General features: G+C 37.3%; 1 protein-coding gene across 4 annotated transcripts in view; it reads left to right on the forward strand.

The window, feature by feature from the left end:
- Nucleotides 1-10193, forward strand: part of LOC131043484 (DNA-directed RNA polymerase I subunit rpa43) — a 57447-nt gene extending 47254 nt beyond the window's left edge. For 3 of the 4 annotated variants that reach the window (XM_057976688.2, XM_057976687.2, XM_057976686.2), the window contains 2 exons: nt 8798-8914; nt 9163-10193. In XM_057976688.2, the coding sequence (XP_057832671.2) occupies nt 8798-8914; nt 9163-9541 (496 nt within the window). In that variant the 3' untranslated portion in view covers nt 9542-10193. Of the gene's footprint in view, nt 1-8797; nt 8915-9094 lie in introns of all 4 variants that reach the window. The other variant, XM_057976689.2, reaches the window with a different exon arrangement.
- The last annotated feature ends 8772 nt before the right edge of the window (nt 10194-18965 follow it).

An 18965-nucleotide genomic window follows, 5' to 3' on the forward strand; every position in this document is an offset into this window, starting at 1 on the left:
TCTGCCTAAACTTGCAGCCTTGATATTATACAAGTATGTTGTTAAGTGATCTCCTTCCTTCAATCCTTCAGATTAATGAATTGGGGATATTGGAGATTGGGCAGCTAAGACTAGGCAAATGGCTGTAAAATGCAATTTTGTACCCTCTAAATCTGTTGTGGATGATTCAAATTGCTCTGAAGTTTCAAATACAAATGTCTAGTTTCTGCAATCAAATAGCTTTGGACATAAATATCTTAGCAAAATTTAATAGTTTTAATAGGCAGGATGTAATATTTAAACTAAAATTTTGATTCTTGACTATATTTGTTTTCCATATGAAAGAAGAATTGTTCTCATCTCTTTAGTTTGTGAAGTCCTCATGTATATCGTGATCCCCATTGATGAAAAAGTCTGGTGGTCTAACAGTATCATCATGTGAAGCTCTGAACTTTTTCTTGGAATCTTCCATGATATGATACATTAGAGCTTCTTACTTTTGTAATTTGAAAGGCTTGTTCATCTGAACAGATCACAATTGAGGACTAGAGAGCAAAAAGAGAATAAAGCAGAATTTGTAGAATTTTAATTAGGAACGTATGCATACTTAGTTTGATATGTAACCGATGGCTAAACTCTCAATTTTATTGAAATGCATTTAAATTTAAAAAAACAATAGGTTTTTCTTCCTTTGAGTTTTTTGTATAATCCGATTTTGTCCTGTTCAAATCCCGATTTTTTGAAAAAATCTTGTACTTTTGGTTTGCTGTTTTTTCCCCAAAATATTTTGCCTGCTATGCTTCAAATTGAGTTCAAACATGCTTTGAAAAACTGTTCCAAACACTTTTCTACGCCTTGAACTTTGCTTGGCCAAAAGGAGAGAAAAATCACAAAAAACACATTTCAAAATAGAATGAATAAACAAATTGGGTGCATGGTTTCTTTTATCATGCTAGGTGAGTTGGACTCTGGAATGTGAGTTACCTTCAGAAACCTCGCACCTTTTTTTCACAGACTTGGGTGAGTTGCTTAGAGTACTTGGCCAAGGCGTAACTTGTGAGTTAGTGCGTTTTTGGAAATGACTTGCAACTTGTGGCAAGTTTTAGTGAGTCATGTCAATTTTTCCATTAGAGCAATATGGATTATTTCTTATGTTTGATGTAATACCCTTAGTGGCTGACGTGGGGATTAATTTTATCTGAAGTAGGCCATGTGTTGGCATTGGTTACAAATATAACAATCCTAATTTTGATTTCTCATCTGTAATATTGGAAAATAACAGCATCAAAATATTTTTTCTTGCGTAGTTTGTTGTACGTTTGGGAGTTTAGTATAGAAAGATTCCATCTTGAGTCTGGAAAGATTAATTTATTTGAAAGTCTTATTGTCTGAACTGTTCTATGGGTTTCAATGAAGGTTTATTGTCCATTCTTTATTTCTGAAGATCGTGAAGGATGGTATGATCCTAAGCTTATCTTTGTCTAGTCAATATGTAGCACTTTGCAAAACATGGATTATCTGTGCAGTTCATGAATTTAATGTGCCTTTTAATGAACTGTTATTTCTAAAAACCGGTTAAAATGAATCCATTTATAATTATATTCAAGTTTAATAAACAAGAGCCCTAAGCAAAAGGAAGGTGCTACTTATAGTTTTCTGGTTCTGAAGAATTAGTCAGTTTCTTCTTTCAAGCAGCACTTCTGATAGGATCTTTACCAAGTGAGAGCAGAGGAATTAAATGATGATTGTTTGAGCATATCATTTATACCAATGTCAGTGCTTGTAGAAAAAACAAGTTGTTGCATGGAACATTTGGGAGAATAAGAAATAAAAAACCATGGGATTAAACATTATACAATCTGGATTGAGCAGCCAGAAAATTTGTCTGAATTTCCTTTTTTGATGAATATCACACATGATTGATGTTCTAACTTTAATTTGCATTCCCAAAAGTGCAGTCTGGAATGACCGTTGCATGCTTAAAGTTCCATACCTTTTCAAGTCCAATCTCAATCTCTCTCTTGCAGAATTTGAAAAAATATGTTCTTAGACCATTCTATGTTGTTATCTGTTGGAAATGTGCCTCGAATTAACTTGACTTGTGTTCAGACTGATCGGAGTAACCTATCCCGATGGAACAGCTGTCGGTGTGACTCTTGCCGATGGGCCGATGGAACCCTCTTCTTGTGATCGACTATCAGGTGAGCAAGTCCGAGTTGATCCAACAGTGGTCGCTAGGTCGCGATGGGAAACTGCTCGTTAGAATATCCATGGCGACCTAGCGACAAAGAAGAGCTTCATTTTAGGCGGTTAGTGAGGCCGTGCTAAGGTGTCAGGACAGGGACTTCGAAGCCAATCAGGGAGTGACACGTGGCATAAGTGAGCGGCCCAGGTGAGATAAGGGTCATGCAAATCGAGAAGATCCAACGGCAGATCTGAGGAAGATCAACGGTGGAGTAAAATTTCGGGACTATCAGCGGCTGTTGCTGTACCGAGGTTGTGAGGTGCCCGGAATGTTATCCCTTGCGACATGGCGACCAAGTGGTGGGACTCGGCAGGAGAGTAGCTAAGGCGAGTTAAAGGCCGAGTAGATCGCAGATGATCGGACGACGATCACAAAAGATCCGACGATAGTCGCTAGGTCGCGATGGGAAATTGCTCGATAGACTTTCCATCGCGACCCAGCGAAATTGCTCGATAGACTTTCCATCGCGACCCAGCGACAAAGAAGAGCTTCATTCCAGGCGGTTAGTGAGGCCATGCTAAGGTGGCAGGGCAGGGACTCTGGAGCCAATCAAGGGGTGCCACGTGGTGGAGCCGCATTAGTGGAGTCGCTGGTTTATCGAGAGATCGGAGCAATGCTTTTGTGGTCTTTCCGATGGCCGATGGAGTAGAGATTGACTATGGGTGTGCACTTGAACCGGAGTCCAAAAGGTAAACACTTGGACACTGAAGATGGTCTTGTCGGTGTATATGAATACGAACCGACCCGACTTCCTGGTGCATGTGGGATATTGTGTTTCTCATGAATGCAGACTGACGCAGATGGTTAGACTTCAAACCGTTAGTGCAGTTGCTCAGATGAACTGTTGACAATCTGATATATGAAGCCATTGGATAACTATGGTGAATGATACTGATAGCGTGAGTCGATTGTAGTGTCCAGTTTGTGAGAATCTGAGAACGAATACCTGTAGTTGCAGATTGAAACTTTATTGTAAATTCATGTACTGGAAATAAAGTGTTTCAACTGTTGGTGGTGGGTTTTTTCTCGAAAGGGTTTTCCCACGTAATTCTTGGTGTTCTGTCTCTGTGTTGATTCTATGTGTTTTGTTTATGTTATTCTTAACGTTCTGTAAAAGTTTTAAACTGCATTCTTGCATGATCTTCCTTGTTAATTGACATTAGGAAGGCGTTTTTGCACTGTGTTTTCCTTACATTATCACTTATTATTATGTCGACAAACAAAGAAAGCGTAATAGCTCACTGGTCTAGCTCCATAGCACTGAAAATGTATTGGGGCTCAAGTTATTCACCGAAGGGACAAGATCCGTTCCCATCCGGGTCAGTAGTGGGACATTCTGTGAATTGGAGAAGGGGCAACAACGTAGTTTGCTGGGCCCTACTATTCTAAGGGCCCTACAATTATAGTTGGCCTCCCACCCACCCCCTTTAGAATAGTAGGGCCATAGAATTGTAGGGGTGAATGAATGATTTGTGAATCCGCTGTCTCTACAACCAACCATATGATCTGTGAATCCGTTGTCCAAGCAGGGGAGACGTCGAACAATGCAAGGTAATGATGTAAGTATGAACCAGAATAAAAGAAATAGAACAGAGAACAGATACTAAAACAAGAGTACAACAACACAAAACCTTATCTTGGGAAAACCCTCCACTTGAGGGTGAAAAACCCAGCCTGCAAAAGTAATACTTTTATTGAAAACTTCAAATGACCAATACATATATTGAAAGCTTCAATTGACTATCACAAAGTCTGAATCGCTTTCTTATCAGATACAACTCCTTGACAAAATGATAACTAATGATATACTCCTCTCAAAACATAAAATTACACATCAATTGTTCTCCATAAAACAATGAATGCCGAAAAAACTCAGAATTCGGACTTAGCAAAAATACTGAAAAGTATTACACGTGACTATATGATGAAGCACACAAGATAACTATGCCCCAACCTGCACAATTCATAAATACATATACTACCCAAGGAGAGCAGAACATGCATCAAGAAGAACATATATACAATTCTGAACCGAACGCCTTATCTTTTTGGAGATGTCGATACCAATAGCTGTCGCAGAAATACCAAAGACATCCACACCAAAGAAACGGTCACACACCCGCAATAACTCATGAAAAACAGTAGATGAAGTGACAAGTATGAACGGAAGAAGACAGATAAGCCATCGACAACAATCCAAGTAGTGAACTTCACCAACGAGATGAGAAAGGAAGATGAATGCACATGTCGTGCTTGCCATGCTGCATGAACAGATACGGAGGAGCTAGCCACGTTGAGGATATGCAAATAAATCACCAATGCAAGAGGAAGGCTCTCTCGCAGCTATATAACTTCAACACTCCCTCTTAGCAAGAGAGAGATCTTCAATATGTCATCACATGACAAGTACACATAACTGCAACCCAGAAGATGTCAACAAAAACTCATCACAAATTTTCTCAAATAAAAAATGTTATCTTAGCATAACAATATTCACCATAGCTACTTCTAGAGGGTGAATCAGAAAACAGAAAATAAAGTCATAGAGTCACACGCATGACTTCCACCATGGCTACTCCCAGAGGCTGGATCCACCATAGCTACTCCTAGAGGGTGGAACAAGGGATTTCACCTCGAATTTCTCTCGTAGAGAAGAACTCATTAACAAGGGATTTCACCTCGAACTTCTCTCGCAGAGAAGAACTCATTAACAAAATCTTCAAGACAAAGAGACTCCTGAAATGTCAGACTCCCTCTAAAGATGGAATGTCAGGCTCCCTTTGAAGCTGAAATGTCATATTCTCATTTTAAAATAAGAAACCTTCTAAATTTACATTAGACCTTGGCTCCTCCTGAGGTGTCCCTATGTTGATTTCTGCAGAAGAAGCTAGATGAGAAGACCTGAATTTGCAATCTCGAGCAATGTGACTATATTTGTCACACCTATAACATTGAATGTGGGATAAGTCCTTTTTCAGTTCTGAAACAGGATCTGACTCTTTGTCTCTATCCCTCTTTCTTCTTTTGCCTTTTTCCATAGAAGAATGAGTAACAAGGACTTGATTTTCCATATCATGATGATTACGCCCAATACCTCTCGCCTCCAATCTGCATTCCTCTTGAATACAATCAGCTCTCAACCGATCAAACTTGGGTAGATTATTTCTTCCACTAATACCTTGAATGAAAGATTCCCAAGAGTTGGGAAGTCCATTCATGGCTAACATCACCAAGTCTTTATCAACAAAAGATTCTCCAATTGCACTGAGCTGATCCTTTAACTCTGTAATTTTTATGAAGTATGAAACAACTGATTCTTCTTTATTCATTTTAACATGCAACAATTGACGTCTCAGGGCTAGAGCTCTGTTGATGTTGTTGAATTTGTATAGGTCCTTCAGAGTCTGAAATATTTCTTTGGCTGAACCCAACTAAGAAATGATAGGAATTGGATGATCCTTAACATAATCAATCAAAATTTCCTTTGCCATGGTCCTGTTCTTTCTCCATTGAACTTTCTTGGCATCAACAAAAGGTTCTGCTACATCTGAATTGACATAATCAAGAAGATCATTCTCTTCAAGAGTAATCAGAATTCTAAATTTCCAGGAAGAGAAATTTGAAGAACCATCTAGTCTGTCTTCTGCTTTCAACCCATTCACCATTGTGAAAGGCTTAAACAAGCAACTGAAAGAGATAAAAGAAAACTTACTTTTGGTTCTTGATCGATTCCTTAGACCTGCTCTGATACCATGTTGAGTATGAACCAGAATAAAAGAAATAAAACAGAGAGCAGATACTAAAACAAGAGCACAACAACACAAAACCTTATCCTAGGAAAACCCTCCACTTGAGGGTGAAAAACCCAGCCCGCAAAAGTAATACCTTTATTGAAAACTTCAAATGACCAATACTTATATTGAAAGCTTCAATTGACTATCACAAAGTTTGAATCGCTTTCTTATCAGATACAACTCCTTGACAGAATGATAACTAATGATATACTCCTCTCAAAACATAAAATTACACATCAATTGTTCTCCATAAAACAATGAGTGCCGAAAAACTCAGAATTCGGACTTAGCAAAAATACTGAAAAGTATTACACGTGACTATATGATGAAGCACACAAAATAACTATGCCACAACCTGCACGATTCAGAAATACATATATTACCCACGGAGAGCAGAACATGCATCAAGAAGAACATATATACAATTCTGAACCGAACGCCTTATCTTTTTGGAGACGTCGATACCAATAGCTGTCGCGGAAGTACCAAAAGACATCCACACCAAAGAAATGGTCACACACCCGCAATAACTCATGAAAAACGGTAGATGAAGAGACAAGTATAATCGGAAGAAGACAGATAAGCCACCGACAACAATCCAAGTAGTGAACTTAATTGACTACATGAGAAAGGAAGACGAATGCACATGTCATGCTTGCCATGCTGGATGAACAGTTACGAAGGATCTAGCCTGGCAGAGGATATGAAAATAAATCACCAATGCAAGAGGAAGGCTCTCTCGCAACTATATAACTTCAACAATTATCACTTATTATTATTTCGACAAACGAAGAAAGCGTAATAGCTCACTGGTCTAGCTCCATAGCACTGAAAATGTATCGGGGCTCAAGTGATTCACCAAAGCGACAAGATCCGTTCCCATCGGGGTCAGTAGTGGGACGTTCTGTGAATCGGAGAAGGGGCAACAACGTAGTTTGCTGGGCCCTACTATTCAAAGGGCCCTACAATTATAGTTGGCCTCCCACCCACCCCCTTTAGAATAGTAGGGCCATAGAATTGTAGGGGTGAATGAATGATCTGTGAATCTGCTTTCTCTACAACCAACCATATGATCTGTGAATCCGTTGTCCAAGCAGGGGAGACGTTGAACAATGCAAGGTAATGATGTAAGTTGATTGGCCACCAAGTTGAGTAATTTGGCTACCAACCAAACCCCAGATTCTATACGTAACATTCATGCCTTATTCTAGCGTATTCTAGCAAGTGAATTAATTACTGATTAATTAACCCTGTCTTTTCTATAGTGCGGCCCACCTGCTTATCCTGTTACACCCCCCCATTCCCATTACTCCAACATCATGTCAATGGGATATTCTTCCTGGCTCGATATTTCCCACCCTTACTCTTATTCTAGATTAATTAGTGTAGGGCTTGACTGGTGGGTGGGTGGTAATAGTTCGCCTGCTAAAATAAGGACTATAGTTTCCCACCCACCAGATGGTCCCACCTGCCCTTCATACAAGATTTTAACATCATTTTAAATCACTTTTAGACTCTTATGGTCATCCCACATGTGTTGGTGGTGGCCTTTCTTTTCTTACACGTCCATGTAACTGCCTCCTTTCAATGAATAAGGCTACCGAATATTAACTTGCTGTAGCACTCAAAGCATTACTGTTTTCCCCTACAAACAACCATCATGTTCGATTCTTCTGCAGGCATGTTGTTAGGTTTTTTTTTTAAGAAATGACAAAATGTTTTGATTGGTTTGACTATTTCAAAAAATGAGAGTGAGGGGTAAGATTTCAAGGCAAGGCAAAGCCAAACATCAAGTGTCATAATGGATTTCGTATAAACTGAACTGTTTGTATCAGTTGCTTTTTTGAATCTCAAAGGGTCAAAAGGAGGGTAATTTACTCCTGCAAACATTGAATGACCGATATATAACTTTCTGCCAAAAAACAATGCTAAATCCGACTGCTGTGAATTGACTGACACATTGCAGAGTATGAAATGTGATTTAAGTAAATTGAAAATAAATATCTGAAACTATGTAAGGTTCCCAAAATTGTTTAAGGGAATAAAGAAGTGTTTCCAAGCAATATAATTCCAAAAATCAAGTTTTTCCAGCCTCTACAAAAGTAAGCCAATAGAAATCCTGCTAGTATGTTTTACTTTTACATAGCTGCTATTTAAAAGGGAACTAGTTGGAGGGAACATCCAACCTCAATGGAAAATTGTGTGTAATTATTTATTGTTGTTTCACTGGAGAAAATTTAAGGTTGTCTTAAAATTTGTGCCCTTTTATGCTCATGACTGAGAAAGAAATTGCCACTTATGCCAAAGAAGATGTCTGATTCGCAAAGAGCAAAATTGTGGTTAGGTGCATTGACTAGCTTTAACTGTTGACTGTAAATTCTAAGTGTTAGTATTTCATTAATAAAAGAATAAAATGGCAAAAGAAGAGGAAATTCAATTAGTAGTGTTTAATGATGGGACGATTTGTTGTCATCTGAAGGATATAACATTTGGTTTAAACGATCTTTGTGACTTTGTCTGAATAGAAGAAAATTTCAGGAACGTGTCGTTTAGTTTATAATGTTTAAAAACTGAAATTGATTTACCACTTTTATCTTTCTTTGGCACTATCAGAAAAATAAAAAATATGTTAAATTACTGAAGGGGTAATTAATGTGACTATAAATATTTGGTGCTGCCGGGATATTTTTTATGGTTGTAGGTAGAATTTGCATGAAATAAGCAAGCATCCATCAATGTATATTTAAATGTGTTCTTTTTGGAACTTTGTATTGTGTAGTGTGCAAGAGGAATCATTCCTGGATATCAGTGGGTCTTTGAAGCCTCCAAACACTGGCTGTGTCAACTGGCTATTATCATTGTCAGAGAAGGGTTCAACAGTTTTGGAGGCAGAGAGGTCTGAAATTTAATTTATTTTTGGCATCAATGTTTTGTTGTCCCTTTCATATGTGACTTGATGAAGGCCCTTTTCAACGATCCACACTAAGATTGTATAGCTGCTATTCAAATGGCTTTTGTAGATTGCTTTCAGACTATTTTCTCTTTCATTTGTAATATATTGTGTTCTTTGATTCAGATTGGCATATTTATCTTACCTTTGCAAGTTACATTATCCAAGTTTCACAATCACGAATATTAGTGCAGGAAAATTCACAAGGAAGACAGGAAAAGAGAAATAAGAACAGAAAACAGTGATCCCAAAGTCAACGATGGTCACAGAGTACATAGAGAGTTTTCTGCAGATCATTCTCATGAAAGAGAACACAAGCATACATCAAAAAGAAAAAGGAATAATACAGATGCTGAAGTCAAAGATGTTGGTACAGTTAGTGAAGACTTTCCGGCCAATCAATTTCATGAAAGAGACTACAAACACAAATTAAAAAGAAAAAGAAATGATACAGATTCTGAAATAAAAGATGGTGGCACAGGTAGTATAGAGTTTCCTGCAGATAATTTTCTTGAAACAAAATACAATCACAAATCAAAAAGGAAAAAAAATGATATAGATGCAGATTTGTAAATTGTATTTCAAAAAAGTTTCACAAGAAAATCCTTGTAAAGGTTTTTTTTCCTGATCAAAGAGATTTTCTAAGAAAGATCATTTCAAATGAGCCTAAATTTTTGACAGTCAATCAAATTCTTATCACAACCCTCGGATCCTACCAAATTGATTTGCCCTGCAAACCACCATTTTTAACAACTTTGTTCAAAATCCACTTATGAGATATTGGTATAAGGATAAATAAAAGAATTTCCCCATGGATCTACCGAGGCTTTTAACTGAGATTTTATCAAATATTAATACTTACTCTGGCTACAAGGAAGGCTTGTGATGCATGTTCTGGAATGGGTACCCATGTAAGAAAGGCCGCCAAGAGAGAGATCAGGAATTAAGTTTGACACTAGTAATAGAATCAGCCGTGGAGTTTTATATTAGCTGTTTTATATTCAGTGTATCGGGAACTGTGTTATTTTCTATTCTCCTCCAACCCCCCAACCTCATTCCCCGGCATATATCTACAGCGTTATCCTGTTAAAGCTCAGTACCTCAAAGTACAATAAGAATATTATTTTATTCTCCATATCTATTTGATGAGCATTGTATGGTTTAATTTTTCCAGATTTGGGTATTACAATTTGAAAACAAACAAACCATATTATTAACTATTCAAGCATTCTCAAAACAATGATTCTTAGTCATCAACAGTGTTTATAATCTAATTAATTGTTTTCAGTCAAAATTTCTGGTTTTAATCCCTTGGTAAAGTTCAATACTTTCTGTTAATCTTTTGTTTTGAAATAATTCTATGTTAAAAATATTAAATATTTGTACCTGAGGCAAAATTTGATTTTTCATGAAATCATCGAATCACCAAAATTCCCTGCATTACCTATTGAGGAAACTTTGAAACGTCTCTTTCATGGTACTGCTTGTTATGTATCTGTTTATTTGTAAGTACCTTAGTTAACTTGATTATAACATAAAATGTGTTGGACAACATTGTATAGAATCGAACTTCCTCTGAATGGCTATTGAGGAAATTTTGGAACGTCTCTTTCATGGTACTGCTCTTTATGTTTCTGTTTATTTCTAAGTGCCGTAGCTAACTTAACTATAACATAAATGTGTTGGACAACGTTGTATAGAATTGAACTTCCTCTGAATGGCTATTGGCTATTCCTAAAATTTTTTGTTTGGAACACGTTGTAAACCCAGTTCAGACAAATATTTAACTTTCTTCTCAAAAACCTTTTAGTCATTTAGCAAAACTTATGATATTTGTCCACAAAAGGTAGTCTTTTAACTCTGGGTTTGAGTGCCGGAACCTTTCATTATGAAATGCTATTGCAGGTAGGAATGTCAATATGTAGTAGTATTCAAGAGATAATTTCACATAAGCAAGTTTAATATACTATTAAGCAGATGAAAGTTAAAGACTAGCAAGCAACTAAGTGCAAATAGTTTTCATCTTGTAACTGTTTATAACAGTAGTCACACTTGATATTTAGGGAAAGTGGAAATGTACCTTTAAGATGAGCAAATCCTGGTATCTATTATTTGTCTAAATTTTCTTATCATCAATGAGCTTCATTAGAAAGCTTTATGCATTGACTTTTGGGCGTCTATATTATATTATTAAGCCTTCAACCCTTGTTTTTTAATTTCTGTTTATACTTTTTTCATTCATGTTTGCTTTGTTGATTGATTTTAGAATGCATGCTTTCAGCTTGTGTGCCAAAAAGTTAAATCTTTGACTCATCTTTTCATGTAAAAGTTAATGACAACATACAACCATAGATGGAAGTATGTTGCACGGATTTCCCATTTCAATAGAATAGACAATGTGAGCATGGGAATCAGCTCATGCCCACAATGGTGACAAGGTTTTTGGGAATGGACAATCATTTCGCTAGAATAGCTAAAGAGTGAACTGCAATTGAGTTTATGGTTATTGCTTTTAATTTCTTATTCTGCAACCATTGTAACATTTCATTAATAGTCTTTGGGAATCCAGACCAATCACCTTGCTGAAGCGGCTGCTTTGTATCATGCGCTTAAACTTGCTCATTGTCAGGGGTTTAAGAAAGTCTGGGTTGAAGGAGATTCCCTCAACAAAATCCAGCGTTTGAAGAAAATTCAGAAGCCTAGTTGGTCTATTGAGACTTTGATTAATGATTCACTGCTTTTAATTAGCTCATTTGAAAATGTTTTGTTTCCCATTTCTATAGGGAAGGGAATGCCTTGGCGGATTCTTTTGCCAATATGGCGTGCTTAGGAGAGATGAGTTTATTTGGCAGAGGAATGACACCCAGCCGCCTAATGTGGAAGACATTATTAATTATGATTTGCTTCATGGCCGGTAATGCAATGTCTTTTATTTGCCTTGCATTTTCGAAGATCCTTATTGGAGTTTGGGTGGCAAGTCTAATCAGTGATTTTAAAGATTATCTCTGCCATTTCATGATGGTCACAAGGATTATGGGTCGACTATGATTGTGTGGGGTAGGTTCTTGATTGTGACTCTTTGGCTTTTTCTCATTATGGGTGGCGAGAGGATAGGCTAGAGGCTTTAACTTGTGATGATGTAAGAAGGATTGTAAAGTGTGGAAAATTTTGAATAAGGGTGGGGTGATTCCATACTTACAACATCTCCATGGCTTGGATCCAAAGTTGCATGGACACGGATACGGTTTTTTTTAAGATCCCCAATATGGATACGGTTGGATACGTCATTCATAAAAAACTTGGACACATATATTTAATACAGTTTTCTAAGTTATTCAAGGAGATTTTCATTACTTCAAAAGCAATACAAACACATAATTGCTACATAAATAATGATAAGTTGATTTGACATTTTACAATATTGCAAAAATAGTAGAGTTGCATTGGAAGATAACCCCAAAAATGGGTCACTAAAATAGAAAAACATTTCATTTGTCTCTCATTTGGTGTAGGTTTTGTTAATATCATTTTTAAAAAAAAATTGCATGAATGAAGTTTTTCAAAATTAAATTTAGGAAGATTTACATCAATTTTTTTTAAAAAATCAAATCACATTAGTATATAGCATGGTTGAAAATCAAGGATTTTTGGGCATGCATGGGTACAATATTCAATGTGTATCCGGGTTGTATCGGATACGTATCCATTTTGGAAATGAGAACGGACAAAGGAGTTTCCAACAACTCTGCTTGGATTTGAAAGCCACACAAATTTTCTTTGATGGTTGGAAGGACCATACTCTTTTAGTCTGTGGCAAGATTGTTGAGATCACAAAGGAGTTTATTGCTGAGATTACATTGCTTCCCATAGAGGGAAGACAAATCTTTAGAGATGGAATTCCTTGGAATTGGTTGTCCAAATTTTTCTCAAAGGAAAGCAAGGACTCGAGCTAGTGAAGAAAGCGAATGGTGGTTACCAAGTCAAGTTGCTCAAACCTCTTTGGGCTGCATTGGTAAAGGTAATTATGTAGTACTTCACCCTTGATGGGAAATACATGACTGTTAAAAGAATCCAATTCCGCATGAGGGTCTAATCCTCCTAATCCTAGAGCATGTTACGGCCCTTCCCTCTCCCTCGAAAATGAAATGCCAAAAGAATGGCTCTCCCCCTTCGGCTGATTTAATGCTTTCTAAAAAAACCCTTTTACTTTTAGGTAAGAGATTGAATTTAAAATATAAAGAGGGTCTTAAAATAATAGAATGTGCTCTAATGAAGTAGGGCTTATAATTTGATTTATTGCTTTGTGATTTTTAATTTTTTTAGTTAAGAGATTGAATTAACATACAAAGAGGGCTAACCTCAGGGTCTCCAAGTCATTGGGCTAACTTACTGTTTCCTTTTGGTTACCAAAATAAAATAAAATAATAGAGGGCTGATCTTAAAATGACAGTTTGTGCTATTAGGACGTAGGGCTTGTTGGCATTTGTATGAAGATTGCATTAATGATATGTTATGTTGTCATTGATGTCAATTAACTGGTAATGATATTGTTGTAATATTGTTACTGAAACCGATAGGAAGAATTTGTGGAGTGAACCTGTAACCGATGTAAACCTTATCTATTGATGTAACCAGTAAACCCTACATGTTTTAACTGGTAAACCCTACCTGTTGTTTTTGATAAATCCTAATCGATTAAGTTTGGTGAATTGGTTATATTGGTTTATGATCTAATGATGAGCGGTAATGATTATGACACGTATGATTATTGTATGAAGACAATTCCAAGAGATTTTGGTGAGTTGTTGTAACAGTTTTTGTCTAGGGAATGAGCAAATGTATTGCATCTAATGCAAAACGCATGATGAGTTACTAAGTTCATTGAAGCGGTGATCAAAGAATGATCAAGGTTTTCTTGATTGTGTGCAGAGATTGCTATGTAATCCAACAGTCATACTTGAACCAATTTGTTTGTAATCTCTATGAGAATTAGGTTTTTGTTGTGTTACTGACCTGATTGATTTGTTTATAAGGTCGATGAAGCTGTTTAGTTTAATGAGTTGGCAAAGAGTGACCATAGATCAGTTGAGTGTGTGGTTGGCGAACCAAATGATGTATTTGCAATTTGAGTAAAGGCAGATAGGAACATGAAATGGATTTGATCAAGCAAGTGTAGTGCTATTCATACAGATCAACAAACTCTTCTTGTTTTCTAACAATTACAGTAGAATTGAAATCCCCTAACCGGGTAAGCTCTAATAAGCTTGGTGTTATTCAAATCCTCTAACAAGGTGATCCATTAGCTTGGATTTTCAAATTCTCTACCAAGGTTACTCCTTACAGGGCATTGCTTCTAACAAGGCATTTATAGTCAATCCCTTAACCGGGTGATTCCTAACATGATCAGTTCTTAACAAGACTTTTTGTAAAGCTTTAACATGCTAGGCTTCTAACATGGAGGGCTTCAGAAGAGTTCAGATAGTTATCTTATGAGTCTCATCACACTGTGGTTTTTACCTATTTTGGTTTCCACGTCAAAAATATGTGTCAACTGGTCAATGTTTTTGTGGTTATGTTTTCATGGATGATTTACTTAACTAGTTAACTTTTTTGATAAGACATGATAACCAGAAGCATTGAGAAATGAAGAAGTTGTTTACTGTTAATTTGTTGTAACAATCAACCGGTTTATCTTATGAGTTTTTATCTTGACAGAGGTATTACATTGTTAGTTCTAAGTTTAGCATTGTTCAAAACATATGATTTCCCCGCTGGTGTCCTTGCCCGCAAGTGAGAGTAGGTCTTAAGTTACACTTTAAGTCGATTGTGAGACATGAGCGGAAGAGGTTCGAGAGTGAAGTGATAAATTGTAAGGATCAACAAATCCCCCGCAACACGATATCCCACAAAGGTGAAAGTAGGTACACTTTATAGTTTAATTTAATAGAGCGGGAAGATTGTGGAAGATGATTGCATAAGTGTTTAAGATAGCCAGAATAAATCAACTCGAAACCTGCTGAACTTGAATAAGATAAAGCTCGCAAAAGACAATGTGCGGGGCAAGTAGCAGTAAGCGGAGGTTGGAATTTATAAGTGCCAAGGAGTGAAAGGGAAATACGTGTCAAAATCTTGTTGTAAGTTACATTCTGACCAAGAAGCACAAAAAAGGCAAGGAGAGCCATTAGATTACATGTTTTTTTTGAAATTCGTCCCGTCCTTTAGGCCTTCTTCTCAGATTAAATGCTAACACTGTGAGTTCTAGCTTATCAAATAGAGGTCATAGCGAAAACATTGCAACGATATGATTCTAAGAGGTTAAAGGGAGCAAGTGAAGTAGAGAAGGATACATGAACGAGCAGGAAGTGACCAAACTGGTAGCGTATTCAGATTTTGCAAGTGAGTCTCAAGGTGAATCAGGTAAGTATCCTAAGCCTACTAGTAAATTTATGAAATTAATTAGTTGAAGCTAGATGGTTTTAAATGAAAAGGTAGAAGGGTAAAGGGGAAAATAGTCTAAATACCTAGGTTAGTGCATACATGACAGTGATTTAAGGAACCCTCAACAGGAACCGTAGAAGCAGATCAAATGGGAACCAGGAAAACAAAGTTGAGGAAAGAATTCAAATGGGAGTTTCCATAAGTAATACCTTGCTCAGGAATGTAATTGGATACCCATCTCGGGGAATGAAATCTCTAAGATGTCATTGATAGAATCAAAGAACCTATTGCGATGCATGAAATGAAAAGTTTGGGAGAAAGCAGTTTGATTCAAGCAGTTGGATTTCCAGTTGCAGTTGAGGCACACGACTTGGTTCAATAGTGCACCCATCATTATGATATGAGATTGAGATAACTTGTAAACAATCACAGGGTCTACGCCGATCTCACAACCAAGGGCATAAAGGAACTGTTAGGAATTCCTGCTCCTGGAGCATGGATAGAAAGGACTAGAGAGCAAGCGGAGCAGGAGTTTCATAATGATAAGTAGGCATTTGAAAGAACTATGAGGGGAGAATGATACATCAAGAAACAAGGCAGAGTATTAACTAAAATGCCTACCTTGATAGTAAGGAAGGATACTATCCCGAAGTGTACGCTGCCATCACATTCATTAGTAGGATGACAGGGTTAGAGATAAGTGGGTTGTTCCAGGGTTGGATGTTCACATACATACAAACAATAAGAAGGAATACATGGACATATGAGTGGGCCACATTCATCAGCGACTCAATATACCATTGCATACAAGACACAACTAGGAATTTTTATATGTCTTCCTACCTTGTTTATGCATGCACCATAAAAGCACATATTCAGGGTTTAAATACCGTATGAATTTTAGGTACAGAGCTTGACAAGAACCCTATGTATACATATTACCCACAATTGACAAAGGATGAAGCTATGTTGTATTACAAAGAAGTAAATGATTACTTCCCCATGAAAATTACTTGAGAATTGGAGGGAAGACTAGGAGAAAGAGTACCAGAAGAGGTACGAAATATGCTCAAATACTATGGTAAATGGTATATCCAATTTCCTACCTGGTCTTATCTCAGAGTGCAAGGGTTCACATGGACACCTTTCAAGCTACCTAGGTATCTGTCCATATGGGCGTGGCTACCATAAGTTTCTAGACAAATGATAGAGCTACACAACAAATACCTGACCACACATAGAAAGCTATGGTTTAAGTTCTCGGCGAAGATGGGTGATTTTTTTTGTGACTCATTACAAGATGCAAAAAGGACAAAAGAAGACTTACTTGCTAGGCATCTACAATACTTCCAATATACAAGGAAAAATTATGATCCCTTGGAAAAGATTGGAAAATATATTGCAAAGAAAGAAAATAATATCCCAGATTTAGAAGATTATTGGATGAATTGCAAACATGACAAGGAGGTACGAATGAGGAGATATTACCAAATGTTGATTCTCAGGCAAGTGAAGGGGTTAAGACTAGATAAAACTGGGATAGAAGTGCCCAATGAATTAGTAGAAGATGATGAAGAAGTGTTGTGGCCTAACTATGTAATAGACCAAGTGGAGCAAAGACCAGTAAGTGAGCCTGCTCTGAATGAGCTTGAGTTGGTCTCTATGGACCAAATCAATCAATTAGTTCTAGAATCAACCAAAAAGTGGATAGAGGCATGCAAAGTGGAACTGGTAAAACAGGGGCACGAGTTGACCCTGAAGAGGAAGAGGAAAAGAAAAGATACAAAAGAAAATGCAGATTTCCTGGTGCATAAAAGAAAGATTGATATGACAACGATAATAGAGCCTGGGACCTTAAGAGCGGAAGATTTAGATCAAGAGGGCATGCAAATTGTCACCATGAATGCCGATCTAAATCAATTGGCAAGAAGTAAGGCGACTCAAGCTCAAGACCAAAGTAACATGAATGTGCAAACTTCAGCTATTGGTGATACAATAGTGGTGCAATAAAAGGTACCCCAAGGACAAGTATTGCTGGCTGTTCCCATAACAATGTCTCAATCCGCAACTCAGTTATTTGCTTCCCCTTTGTCAGTAAATAACACGTTGGGTGCCATAATTAGTATGGTAGGAGAAGGAGAAGGAGAAGAAGATGACCCAAGATTTTATATGGAGTCGAGCAAGCTATTGGAAAGAAAGTTTGGCACGTGCTATATGGAGAAATTGCAGAAGAAACTCGAGCAAAGAAAAGCATCGCATAAGTCTTCATCCAACATGCCTGCAACAATAGAGGCGACCACTAGTAAAAGCATGATGGGAAATGTCGTTAACTTAGGTGATGAATCTTTAGAGTTAGCAGGCAAATGACTGAAAGATCAAAATGTTCCATCCCTAGATGCTGAAATACCCGTAGAAGAGAAAATGGTAAGTGAAGAAGTGACACAATTTGAAAATGAGTCTGATGAACAAATGGATAAAAACGTGGATGAACAAATGGATAAAAAAGTGGAGAAGAAAACTATGGAGGAGAGAGGGAAATGGGTTGAAGTAAGCAAGGAAGTATCAAAGCAAAATATAGCAGCAAACCCGCTACAAAAGATAGCCGCAAACTTGCAACAAGAGATGCACGAAGATTCGCAACAAGAAGTGCTCGAGGTCCCGCGACAAGAAGTATCATAAATGACACAAATAACTGATGCAACAAGGAATAAAAGTGATGAAGTGGAAACACATAAGAGTGCATTGGGTATTGTGGACAACGGAGGAAATAAGGAAAGTGAACAAGAAAGTTTTAAGGAAGATGTAGTTCAAAAGAATTCAACAAATAGTCCAAGGCTTGAAAAAGGAAAAGGAGTAATCTAGTGGAATCCCAAAGGGAGCTTGTGGACGATGAAAGGAAATGAAAGTCTAGGGAAAAAAAAATTCATAGCAAGTGTGGAAAATGAGAATATTTCCAATTGGCTAAGACAACAGGATGAACCAAACAAACCAACAAAGATTGTTCCAGTGGATTTCAATAGTTTGTTAATAGGGGCACCTAATGTAAAAATGAAGAAGACTGCCAAAGCTCGATATACAACCCAGTTAAATGACAAGGGAGAGTAGGAGATGCATATTATGTAGCCGATAACCAAAGGAAATGAAGTAGGATGAACGGATGTAGAATATCAAATCACTACGGTCACATTGGGAAAACCCTCCGGGTTCGAAGGTGATATAATTACTAAACATGGTGTAGCAATCATGAAAGATCAGATACAGAGGGAACAACAAAAGATAAGAGAGAAAAAATGCAAATACAACTACTAGTTCAGTTTATAAAGGGGATTACTCAAAAGGGAGATACCCCACAAAAAATCCGAGCTCATCCGGTATTAGTGTCACAGGAAGAAGTAGATGGGGTGGACACATTGAAGAAGAAAGCATAAATGTTGGATGAATGAATAGGTGAGGTATTGGCCCATGCCAAGGCATCATTGGAGATGGAAGGAGACATATATGCCTAATGGAGTAATCTAATTAAGAGGTTCACCCGAGTTCAAGGGAGATATGAAGATCT

Source organism: Cryptomeria japonica, chromosome 11 (genome assembly GCF_030272615.1).
Source record: "Cryptomeria japonica chromosome 11, Sugi_1.0, whole genome shotgun sequence".
Lineage (NCBI taxonomy): Eukaryota > Viridiplantae > Streptophyta > Pinopsida > Cupressales > Cupressaceae > Cryptomeria > Cryptomeria japonica.